The 21,386-nt window shown below is 44.3% G+C and overlaps 2 protein-coding genes across 37 annotated transcripts in view; one reads left to right on the top strand and one right to left on the bottom strand.

Moving 5' to 3' along the window:
- The window catches only part of IQCK (IQ motif containing K), a 99,884-nt gene that overhangs the window by 54,561 nt on the left and 23,937 nt on the right, over positions 1–21,386 (bottom strand). For 17 of the 33 annotated variants that reach the window (XM_085514470.1, XM_085514467.1, XM_085514486.1 and 14 more), the window contains 2 exons: positions 8,365–8,429; positions 6,367–7,324 (listed from right to left, as the gene is read on the bottom strand). In XM_085514470.1, coding sequence (XP_085370596.1) covers positions 7,259–7,324; positions 8,365–8,429 — 131 coding nt within the window. In that variant the 3' untranslated portion in view covers positions 6,367–7,258. Of the gene's footprint in view, positions 1–6,366; positions 7,325–8,364; positions 8,430–21,386 lie in introns of those variants that run through there. The other 16 variants (XM_085514478.1, XM_085514490.1, XM_085514476.1 and 13 more) reach the window with 4 other exon arrangements.
- On the top strand, positions 590–15,140 carry GPRC5B (G protein-coupled receptor class C group 5 member B). 4 transcript variants are annotated; one of them, XM_015877490.3, is made up of 4 exons: positions 590–797; positions 5,164–6,177; positions 10,088–10,200; positions 11,551–15,140. In XM_015877490.3, the coding sequence occupies exons 2-4, from the start codon at positions 5,172–5,174 to the stop codon at positions 11,593–11,595; spliced, it is 1,164 nt and encodes a 387-aa protein (XP_015732976.1). In that variant the 5' UTR covers positions 590–797; positions 5,164–5,171; the 3' UTR covers positions 11,596–15,140. The 4 variants fall into 4 exon arrangements, with proteins under 4 accessions (XP_015732976.1, XP_015732978.1, XP_015732977.1 ...); XM_015877492.3 differs by having other exon boundaries at positions 600–797; positions 5,168–6,177; XM_015877491.3 differs by lacking the exon at positions 590–797 and adding an exon at positions 2,008–2,146.

The following is a 21,386-nucleotide window of genomic DNA, read 5'->3' on the forward strand; positions in this document are numbered from 1 at the left end:
ACGGGCAGCGCCTCCGGGTCAGAGTCGGAACGTGGGGGAGGAGGAGGAAAAAAACGGAACCGTTCGGCTGCCGCCGTCCCGTCCCACCGCGGGGTCGCACCGAGCGCGGCCGTGCGGGGCTTTGCGGGGCTGCGGGTCCCTCTCCCGGGCTCCGTGCAGGAGCGAACGCAGCACGGAGCGCTTCGGACGTTCCTCCTCCAAACGCGGAGCCCCGTCCGAGAGCCGGGCGCGGGCGATCGGGGCGGACCCGGGGAACGTCCCCGGCCTGTCGCGGATCTCAGAGCCGGGCCGAAGCCCCGCGGCCGCCGGAGCCGTTCCAGCCGCACCGCTCGGAGCACGCGGGGCTGCCGCGCGCCGTGCCCCGCGTCCACATCACTGCACGGCAGCGCAGAGCCGGGGCCGTGGTGCGCTGCCCGTGGAGGTGTGGATACGTGCCGCGCTGCACACTGAGCTCTGTGCTGTGTGTGTATGTGTAGGCGCACCGCGGACGGATGCGTACCCAGCCCTGGACGCAGCGCAGCCGGGACACCCCCGGGCCGAGCGGCCGCGCCGGGGCGGAGCGGGGCGGGGCGGTGGGAGGGGGCGGGAGGGAGATCGGAGCGCGGCGGGACGGGCAGCGCAGCGCAGCGCAGCGCACGCAGCACCGCGCACAGCTCCGCGCTCAGCACCGCACACAGCTCCGCTCCATGAGCCGCCGCCGACGTGGGGGGGGGGAGCGGCGCTGACCGCTGCGCCGGGATGTGAGTGGCGGCGGCTGAGACACGGCTGCCCTGCCGCCCTCGGCCGCGGCACCGGCGGTGAGTGGGAGCGAGCGGGCGGGAGGGGGCTGCCCCGGTCCCGGGCAGGTGCGCGGGCCGTAAGGAGGCACGGAACTGCGGCCCCGCTCCGCCCTGTGCCCGCGGAACGGGAGCGGACAGCGGCTGGAGCCGGGAGTCAGGGAAAGGGATTAGAGGGGATATAGGGCGAGGGGGTGGAGGAGGGGTCTGGGAAGGACTGACGACGAGGGGAGTTCGGAGACGGGGGAAAGAAGAGCGGGGGGAGGAGGAGCGGCAGGGAGGGAAAGCGGAGAAAGAGACGAGCGGAGGGACAAAAGAGCGGGGCCGGAGCGGGATGTACAGGGAGGAGGTGCCGCGGGGCGGGGGGGGGCGGCTGCAGGGCTGTCCCCGTGGGAAGGAGCGGAGCTCCGCGCGGGGCGCTGGGCCCGACCCGGGGGGGACCCTCGCGCTGACCCCACTCGTGTCCAAAGGCGCGGGGGGGATGGGGACGCGCGGAGGGGCGGCCCGGGGCGGAGCGGTGCCGCTCTGGGCGGCCGCGTCTCAATGCAGGCTCCCGCCCCCCGCAGCCGAGCGGCGATGGGATTTAGTACTTATGTGAACCCTTTGTTTACGCCCGAGCTAATGGTTATCCCGCCGTAACGGGATTTCCCCACCGGAGCCGCGCGCCGGGGTTGGTTACGGGCGCAGCGCTGAGCGCTTCTCGGCGGCGGAGCGCAGTGCGGAGGGGCTGAGGTGTTCGCGTCGTGAGGAAACCCGGCCGTGTGAGGCTGCGAAGGGAAGACGAAGTGTTGTTTGAGAACGAGGGGAGCAAAGGGAAGCGCTGACCGCCTGCCATCGATCGCGCTCAGCAGCGCAGCGCGGCGGGGCTGACAGCCGCGGGCAGCGGGGTCCGAGCGAGGGGAGCAGCGCAGCCCGGGGGATCGCGGCGTGTGCCGGAGTACGGCTGGTTCTGTACGGCCGGTTCTGTACGGCCGGTTCTGTACGGCCGGTTCTGTACGGCCGGTTCTGTGCGCCTTTGGAGCGGGCTGCGCTCTGCGTGGCCGCGAGTGGTGCGTGCGTCCCTCTGACACGGGACACGTCTCGATCAATGCTGTAGTTTCGCATCCGCGGCGCAATAGCGGCGCTAATTGTTATTCCAGAAATGCATCTCCCGACAGTCCCGTCCTGGCTCGGCCGCTGTCGCTCCGCCGCGGCCTCCGAGTTCATTCCTCACCCGAGCAGAAGGTGCCGGCAGAGACCCCACACTGTGATCGGGGGGTAACGGGGCTGGGGGCTCTTCCTGCGCTCTGTTACGGATTGATTTCCTCCTGAGGTTGGATGCATCCTCTTGCATTGCTTTGTTAACGTTAGGACCGTAAAAAGGGGATCAGGTAACAACAGCAAACCGTAAATACCATCACCTTAAATCTTTGCACGGTTGTAGTGTTATTCTTTACACATAGATACTCTCTAGCAGCATACAGCATAGTTTTGACTGAATGGGAGATGTTTGCTGTCTGTAGCCAGAAGGTATTAGCAGTGGAAGGGCTTACTGATTTTTAACTGTGACACCTCCACCGGAGAGCAGTGAGGTTTCTGCTCCTGCTGAGCTGCCTGCTGCCGTGCTTTGTGCCACGCATGGACCGTGTGTGTCACTCCTGTCATGGTTTGAGCACTGCCCTACAATGCAGCACAGGGGCTGTGCCGGCTGCAAAGCGCAGTCCCTGCTGTGCTGAGAGCGGATCTGGGGCTGCTGGCTGCGGCCCGGCTCTGCAGCTGTCCTGCTGTTTGTGTCTGAAATGTCTGAAGCTTCTCGATTCTCGTCATGTGCTTGTGGTTGCTCTTGGGCTCAGGTACGTTGGCTTAACTGGCTGTAATGAAATATAATTCTGGAGGGGGATCTGGGGCCAAAAAAAAAGTCTCGAGGTGATTCCTCCTGTGCCAGCAGTTCCCCCCTGTGCTGCAGGGAGTCTCACACTGCTGGGCACCGCGCTGCAATGTCTGTGTGCCAGTCGTGCTGTGCTCCCACTGCAGCTCCGGTGTGTCAGTGCACTGCCAGGCTGTGCAGCGCTGCTGAGAGCTGATCTGGACATAAAGAGGAAGAAACACTGTTGTGCAGCCAGTGATATGTGCAGATGATGAGATGAGGAGCTGGTTTTGCTATGGAGCCTCAAGGCACACGAGCTCACCGCCCACAGCACAGGCCGCAGGAAGCCACTGTTTTAACAACAAACCCACACTGATATCCTTTACTTTTTCAAAACAACTTTTCTGGCAAAAGCGCTCCCTGGTTTCCCATCACTTTTACTCCATCTGTGGCTTCAGCTGAAGCTGTGATACTCCTGTGCCAGACTTGTATGTTGTGCTGCAGTGTTCTCCCCTGCACACACAGTGCTGTGCATGCGCTGCCAGTTCCAGTGCTGGAAGGGCTCTCGCTTACATCCCCACGGGGCTGCTGATGGTGCTGGTTCTGACCCACTCAGTCCACAGTTTGCTGCTGTGAGCGTGGCTGTACCAATGGCAGCGGGGAGAAGTTCCTCTTATGGAGCTCTGCTTGCAAGCTTTGGTGCAGAAAGGCTCTGCTGGTCAGCACGAGTTGCTGCCATGTGACGGGAATGTGATTCCATACCAGGAATACTGTCAGCAGTCCCAGTGAGCTCGTTTGATATTGCAGCTCTGTTGGTGCCTTCTGAGTGAACTACTGCTCGTTTCCATCAGCTCTCCTGGAAGTAATTTCACAAATCAAAGTAACATACGAAAAGTTCTCTTTGAGTTGAACATCTCTGCTTTTCTGAGGATGTATTTTGTCTGAATTCTGAATATATTTTGACACAGATTCATTCCTCTTTTCCAGAAGAAACTATTCCTTCTGGTAGGGGGAAATACTTCACATCGTTAACCCTCCCTTCCCAAACACTTCCACATAGGAAGAGGAAAGAAGTGATGGGCTGACAGTATGACTGCTTACCCATGCAGCACCATCGTCATGGAAACAGACTGTCCTAGAATAGCTCCATCACATGAGGGTTACATGACGTGAATAAAGTAACCAGAAAACTGGAAAATATCTTAGAACTGGTGATACTTGCTCTTAATTTATTACCCCCCAAGTCTTTGGAGAGCAGTGAATAAACAAAGCCGGCATTAAAATCAATGTAGAGCATGTATGTCATCACATGTATCTGATGTGGAAAACAAACACGATCCTCATTTGAAGGGCTGTTTGTTGCTTCCAATTTGGGGTTTTAGAAGTTTTGAATAGTTTTCTAACAAGCTCCTGCTTCTTGAAATCGGTACCAGCGCTTTTCAGCTGTGCCCTCATGGATCCCCGTAGATTTCCTCTGTGCATCAGCAGGCACCGACTGCTCTGTGCTTCTCAGGAGATTCTGGATGTTCTGACAAGTGAATGTAGCAGTTGAAGGAGGAACTGACGGTCTATAGAAGGAACTGCAAAATTACCTTTGGAATGTTTCCTTCTAGTTAATTATGAACTCACAGGGCAAAAATTTATTGAGCATGACCATGTTCCATAGAAAAATGAATCTATTTCACTGATGACTGAGTTTCTCTTTCTAGAGTCAGTGTTTGTTAATATGTTGTGGCAGTCATTGGGAAACACAGATCAGACACAAAGAAGTAAATTTTCTAGTGATTCACCATAAAGAAAAATACTGGCACCTGTGTTGTGCTGTGGTCGTGGGGAGTTTACAGTTGTTCACTCTCTAGCCCAGGAGAGCAATGCTCCATTTTTTGTTGTTTCATTTGAATGGCTTTAGATTTGCGAAGGAGCACAAAGAGTCATTCATTTTTGATTAGTTGATTGATGACACTGCATGTGTGTGCCATTGTTGCAGAGCGGGGGGGTTTTCGAGCCAACCATTCCCATTTGCAATTGCAACCCAATACCTGGGCTTTGAAGGGAATGAACATTATAACAGCCTATTGACTGAGGAGGAAAAAACATTTTCCTTCAGAAAAGAAAGGTTTTGCTCTGCCTACTCCAGCAGAAGGGGCAAGTCTGTGAAATGGTCCAGTTCTGATAGTCCAGTGCAATTCACATATTCTTTGAAGACCTGAATCTGAACAATAAAGTACTGTAGATAATATATTACTTCATAACATGGTAGATAATTCCTTCTGGCTGTGTTCTGGGATATTTGCAGGGACAGTGCTCGGGAACGTTTTTGATCAGTGCAAACAGAAATGAATCAGTTTGCTGTGTTCAGCAGGCAAAAGTTTCTTTCTGGGAGGGCAGCAAAGGGGCACAGGGGTGGGTACATTAATCCAGCTGAAAATCCCGTGTAGAAAAAGGAGTAAAGATGAGCTACTGAAACAGACTGTACTTCCAATTGCTGTCACGTCCTTCACAGTGAGCTGTGGCTAAACACACAAATGTTTATTGTCTCAGACAGAAAAATGAAAACCTACCCAGTCATCGGTTTCTTCGTCCTCTTCGTCGTCAGCTATGGCTCGTCTGAAAACTCCAGCACACCGAGAGGGTGCGGACTGGACCTCCTGCCGCAGTACGTGTACCTCTGCGACCTGGATGCCATCTGGGGAATAGTTGTGGAGGCGGTTGCTGGAGCAGGTGTGCTGACAACGTTACTGCTGATGCTGATTTTGCTGGTGAGGCTGCCCTTCATCAAGGAAAAAGAGAAGAAGAGCCCCTTGGGAATGCACTTCCTCTTTCTGTTTGGGACACTCGGACTGTTTGGACTGACGTTTGCTTTCATCATCCAGGAAGATGAAATGGTGTGCTCTACCCGAAGATTTCTGTGGGGAGTTATCTTTGCTTTGTGCTTCTCATGCTTGCTAGCTCAGGCTTGGAGACTTCGCAGACTAGTTCGGCATGGGAAGAGTCCATCTGGCTGGCATCTGGCTGGTGTGGCCATCTGCCTGATGCTTGTTCAGGTCATCATTGCAACTGAATGGTTAATACTGACAGTTGTCAGAGATAACAAGATGGCTTGCAGCTACGAACCAATGGATTTTGCTATGGCTTTGATTTATGTTATGTTCCTGATGGTATTTACCATGGGGTTTTCTCTTTTCACACTCTGTGGAAAGTTTAAGAAATGGAAGAAAAACGGAGTATGCCTGATTATAACGCTGTTTTTTTCCATTCTGATTTGGGTAGCCTGGATGACTATGTACCTCTTTGGAAATGCTGAACTAAAGAGAAGGGACAAATGGAGTGACCCCACTCTTGCTATTGCACTGGTGTCCAGTGGTTGGGTGTTTGTTATTTTTCATGCTATCCCAGAGGTCCACTGTACCATCCTTCCATCGCAGCAGGAAAACACTCCCAATTATTTTGACACTTCTCAGCCAAGGATGCGTGAAACTGCTTTTGAGGAAGACATACAGCTTCCTCGGAGCTACATGGAAAACAAAGCCTTTTCTATGGATGAACATAATGCAGGTAAGAATTTACTTGTGATTTCTGTAACAGCAAAGAAAATTGTCTGTGAGACACTTTTCAGGTGCTGAAAACAACACTTACTACAAAGGCCATATTTTACACCTTACATATAGCTTGCTTTTAAGGTATTCATTAGGAAGTTGCCTTAGTGGGAGAAAAACATGAAAAAATTTACTACAGAAAAAAATATTTGGTTAAAATGTTGGAATTTTTTTTTTCCTTTTTTTTTTTTTTTCTCTGATAAATGGAACAATTTTGAGTGCAAACAGACAACACCAAAAGCAGAAGAAAAACACGGTGGGAAAAATAACTTCTATTTTAGAACAGTGTAACTTGTTTTGTCTTTCCTAGTTAATAACATTTTATATGAAATACCTTCCTTAAGAAAAAACCACAAGAAGAAATAAATTGAGTTCTCCATGCCACAAAGGCTCAGTCTCTTCTACAGCAGAATAATTATTATTAATCATACTACCATTAAAATAAAACTCAATGTCCTATTGTGACACTGGAAAAAAATGAAGCAAGGAGGCATATAGACAAGTTCAGTGACAGTCTTTGTTCTGACGACTTCAGTGTGCAAATGGAACATGCACAGACAGGTTTCACAGTAATGGTTGCTTTCCTTGTCACAGCTGTTTGGTGACACAGAACAATGTGATGACATGTAAAGAAAATTTGCAATGAAAATGTTGGAGTGAGTAGCAAAAAGGCCAGCAAACTGGTTGCTCAAGAGATCCAAAGCATTGCTGAAATTAAATATGTATCAGAAAGTATCCAGGGATGCTTACATGAGCAGTGATGGAAAGCAGCTGATGGTGTGGAGGAGGGTAGGGCTGAGTTCTGCTGATGTCTCATGGTTGGAGAAAGGATTTGGATACTACTCCAACTGCTTTAGTATCCAAACCAGTGGTTGCCACATTGCTATGTCAGTCCCCAAAAGAAGGCTTTGATTATATTGCCCGGGCACTTTACCTCTTTATTCATCTCGACATATCCTTGTTTTCCCTGGGTCTTCATGTTTCCTCTGGATGCAGAGCAGGCACGAAGGAAAAGAGCGCTAACGTGTGACAGTGTTGGGTTAGGAAGGTATTTTCTCTCCATGTGTTTTAGCAGCAGCTTCAAAAGTCTCCTCTTTGGATGGCAGCTTTGAACAGAAAGGAGTTAAGGTCTTGTGAGAACATAACCAGGCAGTGGCAAAACAAAATGCAGATGAAAAAACAGCTGTTCACTACCAGCCTTCCAAAGCAACTTCACTGTAGTCTGTAAATGCACTTCTATTTTATTTCACTGCTCTCAATCCCCCATTAAATTAATGTCATAGTAATGTAAGTGCAGTGACTACAGTGGAGTTGTTTGTGACTAAGACAAATCTAAGAAAAAACATCAGGTCTTTCACCCCCCATTATTTTCATTCATGTCTATGCTCAAAAAAAGAAGTAGAAGCTCTGTTTAGATCTAATAGGTCAGCACAAAAGGGTTATACATTCAGTTACTTAACCATAATTTAAGCAATGTACTAATTTTAACATTCGCATTACAGACATGTCAAATTACTTGCACGTAATCAATGAATATATCAATGTTATAATTAGGAAATATATAGAAGAGTCAGGCAAACAAGCTGCTGTGTTAAAGAAGAATGGAGTGTACCCTTATCCTGGGCTCACTGAAAGTCTCCAGGAGGAGCAATCTCCAAAAGAGAACCTTTCCCAGTGGCAGCCAGCCCTTAAATGGGCTCTAGGAGAGGTGCAGCCGGGCTCCAGCCCTTCCGGTAGCACAGCAGAATTGCTCCCAGGGCTGACTCAGTGCTCACCTCAGGTGGGCAATCAGAGGTTCTGGCCGTGACTCAGCAGTTCCCATACAACTTAGAAGACTTACTTTCATTCCTGTGTCTTGTAAAAATATTACTAAAGTATTTAGAGTCACTGGAAAAGGGCAACTTGACTGAGCTCCCAGAGAACTGGAAGTGTAATGCACAGTAATAGGGCAGCCTCAGCAAAGCAAATACAGTTTGCCTTTTGCATGAAAAACCTGGGCATGAAATGTAGAGTTCAGCAGCTGTCATGAAACCCAAGCCTAAGAAGCTTTGATGCTCAACAAATTTCATTCAACTGCTGGTACTGGAGCCATCCTCTGAGCCACCTCCAAACAAAGCTAACAGTTCAAAACACACAGGAGACTGACCTGACATTTGTTCAAAGCTCCTTGGCCTTTTGATTTTTGCCTGTTGATCCTGTATGTGACTGGATCTATTTAATAATAACAGGAAAAGAGCAATAAACATAGTAGAGCTGCTAGAAATAAACCATCTTCAAATGAGTGTTTTGCTCACAAACTTTGTCTCTGATTCTCACACTGGCAGAAGTTCTGACTCTGAAGGTGCTGTCTCAGTAGGGTTGGAATTACTGTGCAAATTTTATACCAGGATGTGTAACTGTTTTATTGATAGCACACATTATAAGGAGATCTTTTTTCTTTGTGCAGTACTAAATACTAGTGCAGGCAGTTGTGTCTAAGGCACAGGAAGAAGCCAATGTGCAGAGAAGGGATGTTACTGATCCTGAGATGGTTCAATATAAAATAAAGATACATAAGTGTGGGAGAACAGCCAATGAAAGCCTCTGTTGTGGTGTTCTGGAAAACAAAAGATGTATGTAATTGTGTATATGTATGAATTTTAAGCATAGACCAAGTGAGGATCTGTATATATGTAAAGTCAACAGCTAAGCACTTGCAGGGCTGGATTTTTAAATACGTGTGCTAAGTCAGTGCTGTTCATCATCTCCATGCACTACTCCCAGAAAGCAGAGAGCAATGAACAGAGGACTGTGCATAGCAGTAAGCTCCATTTAAATCCTGATGCACGCAGTGCAAAGATATTAAATCTTGACTTCATTAAGGTTTATGCTGAAATTCCTCTAAACTTAGTTCCTCTGGGTTTTCAGCTGGAGAGCATAGAGTTGTTATTTGAATTAAATCTAAGTGGAATTCTTGCCCCAGGTGCCCGATCCAGCACCTATTTACCAGCTGACAGATGGGCACTGCCCACTGGAGCTGCTCACACAGTGCCTATAAATGAGCTCTGTTCCCCGGCCACATCTGAATTCAGAGAAGCCATTCTTTACCCCTGAAGTAAAAAGAGTGTGTGTGTGTGTGCCAATCCCCAGCCTGGTTCATACAGAAAGAAGCACATCCCTAACTCTGCATCTGTTTCAGAATATAGATCCTGAATCCAGACTTATGCTAAAAGTCATGGAGAAGCTGATGTAGTTCTGCTGTAAGCAACTGGAAAGACAATTGGTGCCTTCTCTTTTGTTTCAGTCAATGGCCACGTTTAAGCTATTCGAAAGTAGTATTTACTTCATATTTCTAGTTTCTCAGGGTAAATATAATCTGAAACATCTGGAAAGTCCTTACGTGCTAGTCATGCTGAAGTAATGCTCAGGGGGACTGCGAGCATGCTTGCTGGCTCAAGCAGTGCTTTGGATCTCTGTCCTCCCAGTTTGATAGAAAGCAAAGTGTAATAGCATTTCACTTAACCCCACCGTATCCAGGCGGATGCAGAAAGCACTTGGCAAAAAACACTGTTCAAGATGCATCCTGGCTGCACTGACTGAGGATACTCAGCTCCTGGTGAAATGAAACTAAGCAAACTTCAAGAAATTTCCCCCCATTCTGCTGCAAGCAGTTGCTTCTGTGTAAGGCATTATTTTTTCTGACATCCATCCCAGCTTTCTAAGAAAAACTGCTGTTCAGAACCAATATGGAAACAGATACAGCAGCATAAAAGTTAAATGCAGTGGCACAGTTCCCAGTAACTGTACTGGAAGCACAAGATTTTATGACTTCAGAGGCGACGCGCAGCATTACTCGTGTTCCTAAGAACGGTCTCTCTTTTTAAATGCAGCGCTAAGGACGGCAGGATTTCGCAACGGCAGTTTGGGAAGCCGACCCAGTGCTCCTTTTAGAAGCAATGTTTATCAGCCAACTGAGATGGCAGTTGTGCTAAATGGTGGGACTGTAAGTATCAAAATGTGACCGTGTACCCATATATGCAATTGCTACTAATTGAGAAGCCTTCTGCATTTAGCTTGTTCAGAGCAGGGGGAAAGCTATAAATGAGAATTCGGGCAGCAAGTGTGCATGTAATGAATTCTTCCCTCCCCCTCTAGAAAAGATGCCATTTGAAAGTATTTTGCATTTTGTTAATTGTCCATTCACATTTTGCACTGTAGCCTGGGAGGACCAAGTCCTTTGGTAACTTTACCTATTTGGTTAACCTTCCGAATTATACCTGTCTTAAGGTTAACTATTAAGCAACATAATTTCTAACCTGATCCTTTTTCAAGACGCTGTGAATCACACAAATGTTTGCAAGCCAGTGCTGTGCTTTAAATAAGAATCACTGTAGCAGCTTTGTAGCACCTAGTTTCCATTTTCTTGCAAATATACACAACTCCTTGTAAGATATTGATGTAAAGATCTCTGGGAAATAAGCGCAACGTAGAATATTTTAATGATAACAACACTGATCTTCCTCTCTTAGGCAATGGCTTGGGATGCCATTATTCCATAGGCCTGTCTTTTGCAGCGTGGTAGCTGTAAGGATGGCTTAGCGATGTGATGCCAAACAGACCTTCCAGACATTTCCAGCATGACGTGTAATTTGCATTTCAGAAGTGACAAACAGTAGGCAGAACGTTGAAAAAGAATTTTCATCCCCATATTTTTTCATGCTTATCTACGTGCTTGTAAAGATCTATCCATGAGCACTCTACACATGAATTGTTTTGGTTTTTTTTTGTTTTAATTTTGAATCATGAGCTGATTCCATAACTCAGCCTCTACATTTAAAGCCAAATAATGCAACCCAAGTGCAGGTCTCTTTGTTTGTTTGTTTGTAAGTAAACACCATTTTGTTTGGATTTAGTGGACAAGGCAGACTAGATACAAGGATTCTGCTGTGTGGGTAATACAGTGGGAACACATCAACTTGAATAAAAAGGGGCTTATGCTTTGCTGTCAGTATTGAATAGCATCCTTTTGATGCTTGGTTTCATCCATGCCTGTGTTTTCTGATACCAGAACATGCAGCTCAGGGAAAGGAGTTCAAGGATGATGAGAAACTGGATAATTTGTTTGGTTTTGTTTTGAGATGGATACAAAACTTACTGGAGAGCATTGGATAGTAATATGAGAGAGAAACGTGTGTGTCTAGCCATAGTTTTTACAGAAGGTAAACATGCCATGTGGGTTGAACACGAGTTTCATTGTAGTACTTTGCTCTGGAAATACTGTACATGTAGCATGGTAACTGATTGCTGAACAGACCAAACCTCTCAGCTATGGGTTTATTATCCTTATTTGCAGATACCAACAGCTCCGCCAAGTTACACTGGACGACACCTCTGGTGAAAGGCTGTAGGCTGTAGAGAATGAGAGTCCTTGTTGCAGAATTATTCCCTGGCAGTGTGTCTTTGAGGGAGGAATTGATACCAGTACCAGAACAAAGCAACAGAACATCCAGGAGCTTGCAAAATCCCACAGAGGATTTTGTGTAAATGTGAACACCGCGGAACGGATAAACTAACTGCAAAAAGAAAATTATAAGTCTGAAGCTAAATCTGAATTAAAATAGAGGTAGGCACACTTCAAAATGGAAGAGGGGGATATTGTATTCTGCAATGTGATGCTCCCTTGTCTGTAACCAGTAACCAGTGTGCAAGGCAAGCCTGATTCTTTTTGTTGGATGCCAGCTGCTTGCAAACTACCCTCCTCTCACCTAAACTTAATTCACGTTGCCACAAGAAATTGCCACCACAGTGCGAAGACATGCAGGATTCCTTTCCATCTTGCTCCTTTTTCTTTCATTTCAAATGTCATGAAAAGTATATTGTTTGCCTCATTATCCAGCTGTGCTGTAACATCACGTGGCATCACCTGCAGTCCCACGTTACTGCTCTGTGGCAACACCATTACAATTATGCTATAGGTTGACACTCTTCTCTTTAAAAAGCTCACGTATGAGAAGCAGTTCTGGAGAGATGCGAGGTCTGTGTGTGCTTCATGTGAGCACAGGAGCTTCTTGAGGCAGAGGAGTGCAGGTCCAGCAAAGGCAGCTCGGAATTGGATTTCCTCCTGCTCCTCAACCCGGGTGTGAGCGGAGTTGCGCATTCTCACTTCTGCAGAAGAAGCCGTTAAAGGAGGATACGCTTTGCAAAGACGTAGCTGGTGAGAGAACGTGACTTGTGTTTGCCACAAGTGCATTGTTATAGTAGATGAAGGGTGATGTCCATCGGTGCTGGTGAGCCAGGGCTGGCGCTCAGGAGGTCAGTGGCAGCTGCAGAGCACGACCTCCTGTCGGGAGGAGCGTGGTGCGCGTAGGGCTGAGGCTGCTGCTTCCAATCCCTGTTCGTATGGGTAGTCTCATTGACTGCAGTTGTTTGTGCATTTAAATGTGGTTGTGCATTTTAGTGCCTAGCTGGTAGAATTTCCGTTCTGAAGGTGGTTAGTTGGTGTTTTTGTTTTTTTAAGGTGGTTTCTTCCTTATTCCCCACCTCTGCCTCCGCTTTCTCAAGTTAAAATATGGCAGACTTTCTCAAAGCTTTCTATCTTTTGTTTTCCCCAGGTTATTTAAAAGGCTCCCATTGCCCATTGTTTGTGCCATGGTTTTCATTATGTTTAAGCAGTCATTCCTTTACTTAACATTTAATACATATCGAACATCAAAAACATCACCGTATCCTCACCATTTGGCCAGTGTTAATCTTAGCTTTCCTCAGTTCTAAAAGCAAATTGTTTTTACTCGAGGGCATAGTAAACATTTAACAAACTTTGCATATGATATAATAAAGAACTATATTTTCAAACCAGAAGAATATAATGTACAAATAACCAAATAGCTCAGTAGCTTCACAGAAAGAAGTTACTTGCTGTCTACTGCAGAAGAAAGACAAGTATTCTATTTTTCAAGAGTCTTCCCAATTCTCCACTTACCTCCATTTCTGCTGAACTAGGAACCTAGTCCTGCAGACTGTACTCCCACAAGTAGTCCCTTTGATACCAGTAAGTCTACATACATGTGCAGGGCTGCAAGACCAGTCCCTGAGTGTTGCACACAGATATACAAGTGTGTATATATATATATATATATATATATATATGAAGGAATATATATTGCCATTCTTGCCATGATCATCTTATAAGATTTTACTTCACATCTCTTCCTTTCCAGAAGCAATCTTTTTCTGTCATGCATGAGTAAAGGAACACATTCGTTCCATGTTGGATATTCCCACCTGCCCCTCTCTCCTCAAGGCAAAGGAAGCATGTGCTTGTCTAGGGATTGCTTATTTATTTTATAAGTAACTAGACAGCCTAAGTAACAAGGTAGGGTAGGAGTAGATATTGCATGCTATCCAGTGACATAGAAATGCGTTTGCTTTGTTTAAAGCAAATCTTTAATTAAATAAGATAGCATTTGTGATATTTACCCTGAAAACGCATCACTTGGAACAAAATAAAAACTGCTTTCATCGCTTGCCTGTCAAGTTTTGTTTTTAAAAATCAAATAAAAGAAATCACAGAACTCTACTGTAAAAACATAGAAGATGACCATGGCATAAATGGCAGGACAGCTTTCTTTTTAAAAGTTTATCATGCTACAACTGAGATTTAGAAACTATAATACAACTGTTACAGGCCTTGGACAAAACCATACAACACGTAGTTCTCTTAAGAAATGTTTTTTTCTAGATGTAATTGAATTGATAAATAGACTTCCCAGTCCTGTTCCTAACAAAGCTGATTAGAATTTAAGGCCTTATGAAAGGATGGGGCCAGATCCTACAGGCTGCTTCTGGCAGACTACTGTAGCTGGTTAGTCACCTGGGCCATTGACAGAATTACAAAGGGGGGGTGGAGGAGGTGGGCAGGATTGGTCTTAATTTGTGGTGGTGAGGGTGTGGCAATAGATTAGGAAGGTCTTTATTTTCCAACTTAGTACAATTAGTAATAAGCAACTTTTTTTTCAGTAAGTCACTGGCTCATGATGTTAAAAGCCCCAAATAGAAACATGATTGAAGAAAGGCACCTTTATGTTAGCTTACACTTCTGTTACAGTCAACAATTTGTTTACTTTTGCCTTTCATGAGTTATCTGGAGTGTAAAGCATCTGTGAACAAAATAATAGGTGTAAGCACAAGCCTTTCGCGGTTCAGTTAATTAGAATTTCATAGTATAAAAGCTACTGCATTGCCCCTTGATAGCTATGTGATCATGGTGTTTCCATACAGAAAAGTGAAACTGTAAAACATCTGAAAAATTGGTTCCAGAACAAGATTTTTAATGATTGGCCTCTACAGTGGCCAAGAGTTCAGAGCCATAACTTTTGCAGGTCCCGTCCTGCTTTCAGGGGAGCAGAGGGTGTCTGACACTGGTCAGAAAATATGTAGCATCTTCAGAACAGCACCCTCAGTCCATATGCTTGTTTCTATAAACAAGGTACATGAAATACAGAACTGGTTATGTCTGTTTTTAGTATAAACACAGGCATCTTGGTTGGCTTTGGAGCTTGATGGATGCCTTGGGCTTGACCAAAGGCAGTGGAAAAGGGAGCACTGTAGCTTTTATAATAAAATAATTGGACTACTCTACCAACTTACAGGATTACAAAGCAGGTGCATTTTATTAATTGATGAGAGCTAAAGCTCATTTTTGATAGATAATATATATTTATTAAATATATTAATGCGTGTTTTATAACGTACCCTTTTTTCTGCTGATTGTTGCATACACTGGTATCTTAAGTACATCTTTAAAGGATTTTCAAGACAATCAACGCATACCATGATGTCTGTACATACGTATACAAAACTACAAAGGTTGTAAAGCATGGGCAAATGTTTTATTTTCAAAATGCTGTTCTTAACGAGAATAAAGGCTTTACTATTTACTTACAATGTCTGTGTTAAATCAGTGTTAAAATCCACATAGAATTTTTCTGCAGAAACAAACTTCTGGTGCTACAAACAGCGTCATCCTGCAGCGACACCGTGGGTGCGATTCTGCAGTATGAACAAAATTGAACTACAAGAAGCTGGCTCCTTCACCACTGGTCACATTCCCACACTTGCCCCGGCTCTGGCACCCACCAAACCCCACAGCTCCACTCAGGGAGCTGTGCAGTCAAACTCTCAATGCTACTGCTGATTTTTATTCTTCCTTTGATTCAGCAGTTTCCTGAGCTGGCTCAATTGCTAATGCTTCTGAAAAGGAGGGGACAGGACCACACAGCTGATGTCTTACCAGTTTCTCCTGATCTGGTGAAAAGCATCAGCATCGAAAGGATTTAAAAAAAAAAATAAAATGGGGGGTAGGTACTGGTATAATAGCGAATCATAGAATTGCTCGGGTTGGAAAAGACCTTCAATATCATCAAGTCCAACCACAACCTAACCATACTATCCTAACCCCAGCAACCCCCTGCTAAATCATGTCCCTGAGCACAAAGCTTGTGTAAGTCATGGAAGAAATCCATGTTGGATCAGAACAGAGCTACACATTATCCACATTTTACCATGATCGCCCTCCCAATCAACTACACCGTTGTTGGACTTACATAGAAAAGTAGTAGAACTTCAAATACCTTCTTTAACTGTAACATTACAAAGGCCTAAGTGGGGCTATGCTTGGCCAAGCTGAATCTAAGAAACTGTGGGATCATTCGCACGGGAACCCAATCCTATTAATATTCTGCTTGCCCATTTTTAAAGTCAGTACACATATGTGAGATCACTGAAAGTGCAGTTACTGTGATCTGAATTTTACACTTCCTCAGCACAAAAGCTAAGTGATAACAAAAGGTCCTCTGACTTTTCCCATGTAGAAAGGCAAGGAAAGCTAGGGTTGCTCTGCATTCACAGGGTTTCTGAAAGCGAGACCATTATGAACAGAGCATGAATTTGCACAAATTGCCGCAGCCCTGCAGAAGTCAGAACTAATCCAGTTTAACCAACTGAAGACCCAATTTATTCTACCCAGAGTTTTTTGCCTATCATAAGAGCATTTTATGTAACCATTCAGGAACATAACTGTATTGGCTAAATTCGCAAATCCCATCTGCTTAAACAAAACTGCGGTCACTTACATTGGGACAGAATTTCACCTTGGCTCCTAGAGTAACCTCCCTTTGATTTATAACACCTCACATGTCAAAGTAAAACTGTCATGCTAACCTTTCTAAATCAGTACTACACAAGTTAGCTCACAAGCTCCGTGTTATTGAGCTTGGTGAGAAAAACCATAACTGAAATGCTGGATCGTTTTATGTATGTTCTGAGGGTTCCCACTGTAATAAAACATAAATACTCAGCTTTCCAAAACATCCACAGAAATCAGGATGTAGACACCCTTGCTTCCACAGCAGAAACTCTTCTGCTCAACACAAAAAGGGAAATCCCCCACCCAGTCAAAGAAGTTTTTTTTTTTTTTCTGTGTATGGTATTTTTGTTCTAACAAAGCTTCAGCACTCAGATCTCAGTGCTGTCTGCAGGAGTGGGGCATGCGCAGATGAGGGCAGAGGGTGCCACTAAGAAGTCACTGGGTTGTTACAAAAAAAAAAAAAAATGAAAGCAGCTTTCTTGCTTTGAAGAACTTACAATTAGAAGTCAGTGATGAGGCACACAATTCACCTAGTGCATAAATATATTTTTTGGCATTAAGAACAACAAGCAAGGTCAGTAATGAATAGTTTTTCTATGTCTCAGTGGAAAGAAGAATGCTATCCATGTGATTGCAAAGGCTCTGCCAAATGGGAAAAATGAGTCAAACAAAGTGCACAGGGCTGCTTGCTGGGGTAAACAGTTCTAAATGAACAAAAGCTCTACATAAAAGTAAAATGTCCCCACTCCTAATGAAAGCTGTTTTCAAAGCTCTGTATTCTTTCAGAATGCTGTAATGCAGATTAACATAATGTTTTCCTTCTCATGATAAAAGAGCTTGGTCCCTCAGTATACTGCAATTTCAGCTGTCATATTTTATCCTTAATATTTTAAACTTTTACTAATATTTTAAGTTACAAATTTTAAATCATAAAGATAAAAAACTATTTACTCACAAGACGAATCGTCTTCACATCAAACAAATTTGTTGGGAAGGTTCATAGTTACATAGAAGCTAAAGAATGACTTGCAAGCCAAAAAAGTCCTTGCTTTCACATACAGATACAGGAGTGCTTAGTTACCTTTCTGAGGTATGAAGCTGTAAGACCGGCAAACAAAACCCCCTTTGGTACATATCCAGAATATTGAGCTGCAGCACTCCAATGGGCTAATTTATGGTGCTCAAAGTGCTGCCAACATGGAAGATCTTTGCTAGTAGAAAACAAAGGAAAAGTGATATACAATGATGAAGAAGTACAGACAATGCCTAGGAAACCCCAGACGTGGCCATGGAGGCCAGATGTCTGATTATTTGATATTCCTTGATGTAATGAGGTTGTCCTCTGCAAATATTTCATAAAAACCACAATGGGTTCCAAAAGCCCAGGGCTCACACACACTGTCCAACATTAGGACAAGCCAGAGTTCCAGGTAGCTTCTGGGTTTTAGTTGGGAGCTTCTGTGTCTTATCATAACCTGTGTTACTTAAGCATTACAATTGTAAATCACATCACGCTAAACAGGAAGCACAGGTTGTCACCACGAATCTGGATTTCAGAGAGTTACTTAAATAGCTTTTGACATATACTTGCTTCCTACGCTGACAGAAAAGTAAGATGTCCTTAGGATTCAGATAGGCTGGAAGGATGGGGAACAAAGTCTGCCAGCCTAAGTCTTTTCACTAGAAATTTCCATTGGAAATTTTATTCTTCAGGCTGTGACACCTCAAGCTGAACTAACTTGCTTTCATACTTTTAAAGGCCTAAGAAAGATGATTTGTTGGTAGGTTAGCATAGCTCCCACAAAGTTTAGAACAATTTGCATGAGCTGATAATCCAACACTTCTTTTTTTTCAGGCAACACCTATCTAAAAGCAGTGAATAGCGTAAATGATGGTATGAACAACCAGCTTACTACTGTTGCTGCTTATATGCTAAATTTTAACCACTTAAGTCTTGTGAGTCCAGCCATTCTTTCAACGAGAGCAAGAGAAAGATCCATTTCCATTTTCAATTGCCTTAAAAATGTTAAAGCTGAACAGCATAGTTCCCATTTTATCCCCTGCCCTCATTATGCTACAGCAGATTACCACCACTGCACAAATGTGACTCTGCTGCAGCAGAGGCCACCCCCTTTTCCTAAGACAGATTTCCTACATGCTGGGGAAAGGCATATGGACACAACCGGGCAGAACAAGCTGCCTGATGATGCCAGGTAGGCTGGGGCGATTGCGACCACACACTGCTACCAGTCTGGGCAGTGCCAAGAAGGAGGTTGGACTCAGCTCCCAGAAAAAGGACAAACCCTGAACTCCCAAGTCGTTCATGTAACAGAACGCGTCAAAAAATTCCACAGGGAATGCCTAATCATGAATTATGCATTCATAGGAAGTGCAATGTGAGATTTAAATAGAAGTAAAACATAAGGTATTCTCACAGTATTTTATTTTGTTCTAAAACATGAGTGCCTGCTTCAAGATGTAAAGCACAGAGCAGCTGAGGCCCTTAGGCACAATGGCAGTGGAAGTTTATAAAAAACAAAAACCCAGACAAAGAAAAGGAGAGAACTTTCCAGGTGCTTTTCTGCAATCACTTTTCAGGATGTGGAATGAACAGTCCAAACATCTGATGTGTAACATTCAGAACAGTCTCAAAATGTCTTCAAGATTTACTGGTAATGCTCATTATTTAAAACCGACAAACAGAGTAGGGCATCTCACCTATTTCTGATACATGGTTTCTATCTGTACAGGTTGTATGTTTTCTACTGTCGGAGTAGATAAGGTTATCACCACTGCAATCATATTACTGATTTTAACAATTCCTATTTCAAACTGCAGCCACACACATCCCAATTCACAGGATGCTACAACAATTAATACCAATGGAGACTGCCCTCAATTTCCTTGCAAGTGAGGTAAGGGTCTCTGAGCAGAGCTGTTAACTTGGCCATATTTTTGACTTGCAGCTTCCACTACAGTAATCTGTTTCTCTGCCACACACCTTAGAAATGCAGCTTGTTCTATATAGATTATGGCATAGATGATGTAATTTGAAGGCACAGACGATGGCTAAAAGAAGCACAGATTTTGAATGCATTTAGATTTACAGTCTCAGTCAACTCCTGAGAGTGGAATATTCAGTAATCTGCAGAACTCCAAGCACACATCTGAGGATTGCCTTCCTAGGACATCGTCCTTTTCACATATACATTAAGTACAAACATCCTTACCATCTATTTTAGGTAACAGGCAATTTTCCCCTCATATTAACACACAAACTAGAATTCTGTAAAGTTTGGTTGTTTCAACTTAACAATGAACAACCTATAACCTACTTTACGCACATACTACTCTAAAATACAACTGGTTTGTGACAGAAGCTTATGAAAGGTTTATACACCCACACTCTTTGTTTAACTCATAAGAACAATGAGAATTACATATAGTGATTTAAACAGTTGGAAACAGTAATGGAAAAAAAGACTAAAACAATAAGATGAAAATCCATAAAAGAAAATATATTGGAATAGCTTATTAGCAAGGGCTTAGAGTAAAAAAATATATATATAGCAAGCAGTCTCACCCTTGCCTCCCAGTGAAATGCCAAAGAAGCCTGAATGTGAAACTGGAGCTGCCAGCAATCTCTCTGAAATAAGACCCGAGTTTCAAACAGACAGGTCTTAATGAAAAATGTGTATAATTTTAGCCTCTTACTATTGGAAGTCAACATGCAGGCAACTGTTAGCAAAACCTTTCACTTAAGGAAATGTTCAGTCACTCCTAATAGGGAAGTAAAGATACATAAAAACAAACAACTGTAATAAAAAGAAGCAAAACAAAACTGGAACATTGTGCCCATGGACAGTCCCGCTTCTCATGAATCTGAAATGCAACTCCCAGATCACTCATGTAACGATGCTTTTGTAAAAGGGACACAGAGACAGGACAAACCTAATTCTCCATAGCACCCAGAGAGGCTGTGAATGGCTTACTGTTGCTGCAAGGACATTTGCCGTAGCCCCACACATTGCAGCAGAGGGCAGGTTGCCAGCTAGCAACAAGCAGCAATGGAGAAACAGGACTGGAAGATCTCTAGCAGTATTTATGTAATGCACCACACTTCATAACACTTTGACCAAAAATGGAAGCGTTCATTTCAAAGTATCTGGATGGCATTTTTACAACTCAAGGTGTACAAAAGAGAAAGAACTGACTGACATCTATTAAACTGCACAAACAGCTGAGATGAACACCTGAGCCTGGGAACAGCCAGAACCTGGTTGGAAGCAGGTCCCCCCAGAAAGCACGTGGGGAATTACAGGCAGAAGGCACTTGGGGCAGAGCTGGAATGCCAGGTGTGATGGGAGCTTCATCAGCGCTGCACTGACAGCCATCTCCCCTCTTATTTCTAAGACGTTTACTGCTTGGAAAACAGGTAAGTTCTGTAAAGCCATCAAATGTAAACACTCACATAAACTAAAATAAATGACAAAGTACCAAAAAAAAAAAAAAAAAGACAGTTATGTTGAAAAAGATACCCAGTACCTAAGAGAATTCAGGGGCAGGTAATGTGTGTGTTCTGCAGTTCATCCTTCACTAATCTATAAGTCCCATTTTAAGACTGCACTAATGGCTCATGGCCTTTCTTTTCCTGCCTGCCTGGTTTATTCTTCCCAAAGTAGTCTCAAGTCTAGTTTTGCTGCAGGAAAATTCAGACGTTTAATTTCTTATTTGTTAGTAGCCTTTCCTTTGGGGTTTTAACACATCTCATTGTTAGCACAGAGATGTAAATGTTGTTTTTTTAATTCAGGTATATGAAAACAAAGAGTTCTCAATTCAAATGTTCTCATTTTTTCACTATTATCTTGTAAAGGTTAAAAGAAAAAAAATACTGCGAAGCCTATGAAGAGTATCTCCCCTCCTTTAAAAACAGAAAAACAAGCAAAATAGATTTCTATAACCACAGAACAATCAGCAAATAGCAATTGCCTTCTTTTCCACTATGAACCATTATTAAAAACTGCACAGTGATGGATAAAAGTACA

Source organism: Coturnix japonica, chromosome 13 (assembly GCF_054131305.1).
Source record: "Coturnix japonica strain WE chromosome 13, WE-NBRP24, whole genome shotgun sequence".
Classification (NCBI taxonomy): domain Eukaryota; kingdom Metazoa; phylum Chordata; class Aves; order Galliformes; family Phasianidae; genus Coturnix; species Coturnix japonica.